We start from the raw sequence: 7,322 nt of genomic DNA on the forward strand, positions 1-7,322 counted from the left end.
TACAGTGCTGGGCTCAGTCTCCAGTGCCAGCATGTACAACAAACATTTTATTAACAGTTACACATGACTTTTTTTTTCCCCTCCCCCCCTCTTCCTCAGTTAAAATTACTATTACTTATGTACATGGTACCACCCTTGAGGGTACCCCGTTATTTACAGGCTTATTCACAGAGTAGGGCTAGGAGCTAGTGAGTGTCTCCTCGAGCTTGAGCATGTCCATGGGGGTGACTTTGGCAACCTCAAAGAAGACCCTGGAAGGAACACGTTGGCTTAGAGCTCAACCACAGCCCTGACACCCCTCCACCAGTGCTCCCAGATCCCTACAGAGCCCCAGGGTGGCACGCTGGTGGTGTCACTCGCTGGGACATTCCCCCGACCCTCACCTGTGTGAGTACTTGCTGCGCACAGCGTTCAGCTTGTCGCGGGGCTGGTACGTGAGCAGGAAATTCAGCCTCTTCACCAGGGGGTGCAGGTCCTGGGCACTGTACCCACTGTAGTACTCCAGAGTAGGGGTCTGCAAGGGGACAGCAGGGCTAAGCCATGTCCTCAGTGACAGGACAGCCATCCTTTTCCCTTTTCCAGCATCCAAATCCGATCACAGCCCTAGTGCATCACCCACTCACTGGTCCATTGCATCCCCCTGCAGCGCCTCCCAGGCTGTCTCAGCAGGGACAGTACTCACCCAGCCCCCGAGGTTCTTCATGGTGAGTGCCAGCAGCAGGCAGCTGGCAGCCAGCTTGGAGGGGCTCTCGCGGGCGTAGTCGTACTCCTGCAGGGTCATCTCGCACAGGAAGCGGGCCAGCGTCAGCGTCTCCATGGTGGCACGGGCACACTGCAGCCGGTGGGCAGGGAAGGGCTCAGCCTTTTCAGCAACGCTGCTACCCGTCCCAGCCTTTCCAGGACCTAGAATGCTGCCTCTGGGGCACAGGACAGGGATCCCACACACCCCCAGCCAACCCAGACCACCACCCTCACACCCCTGAATGCGTTTGAGGGGATTTGGATGAAGTTTCCTTGCTGCCAGCTGGGAGCCTGAAGCTCCAGCAATGCCAGCCAACAGCAGGGGTGCCTGGGGGCACCCAGCCCACCCTCCGAAAGCCACTCACCTTGGCAAAGCGCCGCAGGAAGCGGTAGGGGATGGGGATGTTGATGTCAAACTTGAGGGTGCTGAGGATGCTCATCTCCATGGCAATCAGCTCCTCCCGCTTGTAGGCATCATCACAGATATAGAGGAAATCATCCACACACGGTGGGCACCGCTCCTGTAGGGGCACAACTGCTCAGCACCCCAGCAGGGGCTCATCCTGGCCTCACCCAGGAGATCCCAGCCATCCTGCAGGCCCTGCAAGTGTTCATGTGCTGCTGGACTCAGCAAGGACTGCTAACACCCGTGGGACTTTGTTATGTCCACACTCTCCAGCCCTTGGCTTGAGCATCATGTCTGCATTAAGTAAACTAAGGTATCCTGATGGTCCAGTGACAGCAGGACACAGGTTTCAGCCCATCAGGACTGTGTTGGCAGCCCTTGGGACAGGAAGGAGGAACGTGACAGACATGCCACCTCAGGGCAGTAAGCTGGCCTTCTCTAAAACCCCCCAGGGACCATAGAGGCACAGCCCCTCTGCCCCTGCACCCCAGGAGGGCACACAAAGAGTCACCTCAAATTTGGAGGCAATGAGGATGGCAGTGGAGCCGATGAGCTGCAGCTTCTCCCTCATGCTCACCACCTCCACCAGGTAGTGGTCCACTAGCTTCACAGCCAGGTATAGTGTCTCATGGTTCAGCTCAAAGTTCTCCTGCAAGAACGAGACTGGGGATCAGAACAGAGTGCCAGACAGCAATTGTGCCTGGCCAGCTCCTTCCAGCTCTCACAGAGGCCAGGGCTGCCTATGGCCAGGCTCAGAGGGTGGGGTGTGGGCTCATCCCGAGCCCACCCCGGGGAGGATCAGCTCTGCACTGGGAATGCTTGCAGGAGCCTCTGCTGGCACACAGGGCACACGTGCCAAAGGCAGCATGGGGGCTGCTCTGCACAAAGCTGAGCCCTCTCACCTGCACCTCCACCATCCAGTCCACAAGGATAGCACGCATGTCCCCACTGATGTCTGTCTGCTTCTCCATGTAGTCAGGGAGCAGGAATTTTTCCTGCCAAAGAGCCAGCTGTGAGGGACAGGGCAAACATCCCCACCCTCAAACAAGCCCCTTCTCACCCTGTGCAGCCCCCTGCCAGGTGGTCAGAGCCTCTGGGCAGTCACTCCTTCCCTGGACAGGGCTGTCACCCCCTGGACAGGCATCACCCACCTCTCTCTCCCGCATGTATTCAAAGATCTCCTTGGCATACTCTGCGTTGGCGTAGGGGTCACCCAGCTGCTCCTTGTCAATGTCCTCCACTGCTGGCACCTGCAGGCATGGAGGAGGCAGCAGTAAGGGGGAGGCCCTGTGAGTGCCAGTCCCCTTCTTAGGGCAAGGCTGCTGCTTCTCTGCACCCCACTTTTCCTCCCTGCCCTCGTCACCCTGCAGTCCCTGCCCAGGGGAGGATTCCTGAAGGAAGATGGTGGTGCACTTTGTCCCCCTCCCCAGCTTTCCATCACCCTGGCTGAGGCCCAGAGCACTGCCTGGTGCCCGAGCACCACCAGTGGCAGCCACAGACCAGTGCTGTGACGGGCCTGGGGCAGTGCTGCAGCCCAGGGTCCCTACCCTCTGCTCAGGGGGCTTCAGTTCCTGTACAGACACCAGCTTCTCTGGCACAGGATCCACTCTGGGCTCTGCAGGAGCTGTTGGGGGAGTTTTCTTCATTGACCTGGGAAGCACAAGAGCATAAATCACTGCTGGGAGAAGACCAAACTTCTTGGTTTAAAGGGGCCTTCCAGAGACTCTTGCTGCTTCAGAAAGGGGCAAAACCACCCCTAAAATATCCCCACAGACTCCTAGAACCACTCTGGTTGGAAAAGACCTTAAGTTCCCCCAGCACTGCCATGCCCACCACTAAACAATGTCCCCAAGGGCCACATCCACATGACTTTTAAATCCTTCCATGGAAGGTGACTCTACAACTGTCCTGGACAGCTTGTGCCAGGGCTGGACAGCCCTTTTGGGGAAGAAATTTTTCCTCATACCCAACCTAACCCTCCCCTGCCAGAACCTGATGCCATTTATAATAGCTATACTAGCTCCCTCCTGCATCTGGCTCAGCCTCCATCACCCAAGGGAAGCCCCTACTACTTGTCCCCATGGGACAAGTTTGCAGCAAACCCCTGCCCCCAGCTACTCACTTTTTAAGGTTGATTTCGTTGTTCTTGGCCACCCCTAAAGCATTATGTGCCTTCTGTGCCTTGGGTGGAGCAGCCTTCACAGCCTCCTTCTTGCCTGCCACCACCTGGTTCTTGCGAGCCTGTTTGGGTCACAACAGGGGCATGCAGGGGCTGCACGGTGGAAAGCAAGGGATGCTCTGCAGGGAGAGCTCTCCTCTTCCTCATGGGCATGGGGTGAGCCCCCCAGCACGGGGAGCTCACAGGGCACACCAGAGCCCCCACCCCCACAGAAGCACTCACATTGGTGAGGTCTCCAAACGCTGATCTCTTCTTGGGCCCGCCCTGGGGTGAGGATGAAGACCTCTTGGCATGAGAGCTCTCCTCCTGCAATGGAGGCTGTTAGAAGATGGTGCTCAGCAGCCCCACAGGAGCCCCCCAACAGCCCTCCCTTGGCTCGGTGCTCACCTTTTCAGGGTCGACATTCTCTGTAGCAGGGCCTGCCTTGCCTGCCCGGGGCTGTTTGGTGGTCAGCATCTTGGCATTGCGTGGCAATGGCACCCTCTCCCTCGGTCTCTGTGAGCAAGCTGGGGGCAAAGCATGGTCTGATGGAGGCTGCTGCCCCCCTGCCTCCAGGGACACCCTCCCAGCTTGGGGCAGCACAGGAGGATGTTTGTCCCTCCTGGGGGTCAGCATAGCAGGACTGAGCTTTCCCTGAGCATGGCAGGTGGGTGGTGCCCCAAGACAAGCCCTGGCGAGGGACAAATCTGGCTAGGGTGCTCCCAGGGAGGAAAGAACACAGACCCCAAAGACCACCAGCAAAAGCACTCTGCTGGGCAAGGTGGTAGGGGGGACAGGCAATTCCCACATTCCTGCACCCCAGAGAAGGATGCAAGGGCTCGAACTTCCTCAGAGAGCTGGAGGTCTTGGAGATCCCCATTCTCCCACAAACTCAGGGTCCCCTGGGGGAGTCAGGAGTCCCAAAGTTCCCCTCTCTCCTGCATCCCCCAGAGTTCCCAGGGGAGCTGGGGATCTTGGCAGTCCTTACTCCCTTGCACCCTCCAGGGTCCCCATGCCTGCCACCAACTATGGGTCCCAGTGCTGCTCACTCCCCCGCAGCCCTGAGGCACCACTCACCCATAACCGGGGAGGGATCCCCCCGGGAAGGGATCCCCCCCAGTCACCCATGCCCAGGATGTTGTCTCCCCACTCACTCATGCCCAGGGTGCTCCCTCCCCATTTACCCACGCCCGGCTCTCCCCACTCCCCCGTGCCCGGGGTACGCTCTCCCCACTCCCCCGTGCCCGGGGTACGCTCTCCCCCATGCCCGGTACCCTCTCCCCACTCCCCCGTGCCCGGGGTACGCTCTCCCCCATGCCCGGTACCCTCTCCCCACTCCCCCATATCCCGGTACGCTCTCCCCACTCACCCATGCCCGGCTCTCCCCACTCCCCCATACCCTGTCCCCACTCCCCCATACCCGGTACTCTGTCCCCACTCCCCCATGCCCGGTACTCTCTCCCCACTCCCCCATGCCCGGTACTCTCTCCCCACTCACCCATGCCCGGTACTCTGTCCCCACTCCCCCATACCCGGTACTCTGTCCCCACTCACCCATGCCCGCTCGCTGTTCCCATACCCGGTACTCTGTCCCCACTCCCCCATACTCTCTCCCCACTCACCCATGCCCGCTCGCTGTCCCCATACCCCGGTACTCTGTCCCCACTCACCCATGCCCGCTCGCTGTTCCCATACCCGGTACTCTGTCCCCACTCCCCCATACTCTCTCCCCACTCACCCATGCCCGCTCGCTGTCCCCATACCCAGTACTCTGTCCCCACTCACCCATGCCCGCTCGCTGTTCCCATACTCGGTACTCTGTCCCCACTCCCCCATACTCTCTCCCCACTCACCCATGCCCGCTCGCTGTCCCCATACCCCAGTATCCCGTCCCCACTCACCCATGCCCGCTCGCTGTCCCCATACCCGGTATCCCGTCCCCACTCACCCATACCCTCTCGCTGTCCCCACTCACCCATGCCCGCTCGCTGTCCCCATACCCCAGTATCCCGTCCCCACTCACCCATGCCCGCTCGCTGTCCCCATACCCGGTACTCTGTCCCCACTCCCCCATATCCCGTCCCCACTCACCCATGCCCGCTCGCTGTCCCCATACCCGGTATCCCGTCCCCACTCACCCATACCCTCTCGCTGTCCCCACTCACCCATGCCCGCTCGCTGTCCCCACTCCCCCATACTCTCTCCCCACTCACCCATGCCCGCTCGCTGTCCCCACTCCCCCATACCCCGTCCCCACTCACCCATGCCCGCTCGCTGTCCCCATACCCGGTATCCCGTCCCCACTCACCCATGCCCGCTCGCTGCCCGCACCTGCGGCCCGGCACTTTTGAAAGTAGCAGTTCGGTAGCGGCCGGCCGGCACTGGCCGAGCCTCGCCCAATCAGCGTGCGAGGCGGTGCCAGGCGGCGGCCAATCGGCGTGCGCGCAGGGATGCAGTTGCTAAGGGGCAGGGCGGCAGGGTTTAAAATTCAACGCCGGCGACCAATGGAAAGGCGAGCATGCGGCAGGGGCGGGGCGAGCGCCGGGCAGGGCGGGCGCTGATTGGTGGGAGCGGGCGCCGTTTAAATCCGTTCTGCGCTGCGCAGCGCCGGCATGGCGGCCCCGGCGCTGCGGTGCTTGCGGCGGGCGGAGCGGCCCCCGCAGGCATTGGGGGGCTGGGGTCACTGCCTCCATCGCCTCCGCAGCCTGCTGGGCCTCCCAGACCTCGGGGCTGCCCTTTCCCACCGGCCTGGGCAGCTCCGGTTTGGGGCAGGGTGTGCTGGCCGCGCACCTTCCCTCACCCAGCGTCGGGAAGGGAGCGCTCGGATCGCTTGGATAATCACTGCGCTTTGGGTGGGACGGGACATTAAACTCAACCCGTTCCATCCCCTGCCATGGGCCACCTCCCACTGTCCCAGGCTGCTCCCAGCCCCATGTCCAGCCTGGCCTTGGGCACTGCCAGGATCCAGGGGTGCCACAGCTGCTCTGGGCACCTGTGCCAGGGCCTGCCCACCCTCACAGGGGAGATATTTTATTATATCCAGTCTAAACCTACTTTCACTGTCTGCAGTAGCACAGGAGCACTGCTCATGTGGCGTCCTACAGGCTGACCAAGTTCGGGGTGAGGCTCACTGGGACTGCCCCATCATCCTCAGGACAGGATGTCACAGTCACTTCACAGTCATTGTGCTACGGGGTTGGATGAGAGACCGGCCACTTACCGAACATCTGCCGAGGGTAAGAGCACCCCACGTGTGTCAGGGACCGGCCCTGAGGGCACTGCAGTTCTTGGGGAGACCCTGCCGTGCAGCCGGGCTGCTGGGCAGGGAGAGCTCGGAAAAGGCTGGCTCGGGCTGTCAGCTGGTTTGGAGTCAATGCATGAGACTCCTCACACCCACAGCTTGCTTTGTTCCGTGATAAACTAGTCTTGGAAAAGCCACCCACTTTTCACGTGTGAGACACATGATCTATGTTTTTATACTTGATGCTCGCTGTATCACTCTGCTCCTTTTTGAGTTTCCAGCAGTTCTTTGCTCTCACACCACCACCATGCAGTGGTCCTGTGCCCTCAGCAGCTTTTGGGCACTGAGCTCTGGCACAAGTGAAGCCCCTCTGAGGTAAACTCAGCAGAGCTCAGCACTGCAGCAGAGAAGAGCTTCCCCTTGGCCACCAGATTCCCAGAAAAACCTTTCAAATTCCTAAGTTTAACCCAAGAAAATCCTTTCAGATAATTGCACACCCATGTGCTGCTGTTGTGGGTGGAGCTGATGAACCCCTGGCCAGGGAAACACAGCAGTGCCAGCATCTGAGGGGATTTAAACCTGCTGCCCACGGGCTGTATGGGCAGGATCAGGCACACAGCTTGCATGCATGCTGCACACCTCCTGCATGCAGGCAGCTCTGCCACCTCTCCAGCAGAAAGACCTGGACTGCAGACAGCCAGGAGCAGAATTCTGCTCACAGCTTCACTGGAGGTTTAAACCTGGGTCACACAGATCTTGAGTCCCTTCAGACCCAA

General features: G+C 60.3%; 1 protein-coding gene across 2 annotated transcripts; it reads right to left on the minus strand.

Moving 5' to 3' along the window:
• Positions 1-85: 85 nt before the first annotated feature.
• CCNB3 (cyclin B3) lies at positions 86-5,747 on the minus strand. Of its 2 annotated transcripts, none has more exons than XM_030272730.4 (12): positions 5,614-5,747; positions 3,714-3,832; positions 3,549-3,632; positions 3,270-3,388; positions 2,695-2,797; positions 2,299-2,397; positions 2,050-2,142; positions 1,659-1,796; positions 1,107-1,262; positions 683-832; positions 384-514; positions 86-251 (listed from the first exon to the last, which is right to left on the minus strand). In XM_030272730.4, exons 1-12 carry the CDS (start codon positions 5,615-5,617, stop codon positions 179-181), a joined length of 1,269 nt encoding a protein of 422 aa, XP_030128590.2. In that variant the 5' UTR covers positions 5,618-5,747; the 3' UTR covers positions 86-178. The 2 variants fall into 2 exon arrangements, with proteins under 2 accessions (XP_030128590.2, XP_072785296.1); XM_072929195.1 differs by lacking the exon at positions 5,614-5,747 and adding an exon at positions 4,860-4,869.
• Positions 5,748-7,322: the final 1,575 nt, after the last annotated feature.

The sequence above is a fragment of the Taeniopygia guttata genome, chromosome 4A (genome assembly GCF_048771995.1).
Source record: "Taeniopygia guttata chromosome 4A, bTaeGut7.mat, whole genome shotgun sequence".
In the NCBI taxonomy this organism is placed as follows: domain Eukaryota; kingdom Metazoa; phylum Chordata; class Aves; order Passeriformes; family Estrildidae; genus Taeniopygia; species Taeniopygia guttata.

Bases quoted from the DNA above. Each gene is read 5' to 3' on its own strand.
- CCNB3 (XM_030272730.4), bottom strand. The intron at 3,389-3,548 runs GTGAGTGCTTCT...TGACCCAAACAG, and splicing joins CGTTTGGAGACCTCACCAAT to GCTCGCAAGAACCAGGTGGT. The intron at 515-682 runs GTGAGTACTGTC...GTCCCCTTGCAG, and splicing joins TGAAGAACCTCGGGGGCTGG to ACCCCTACTCTGGAGTACTA.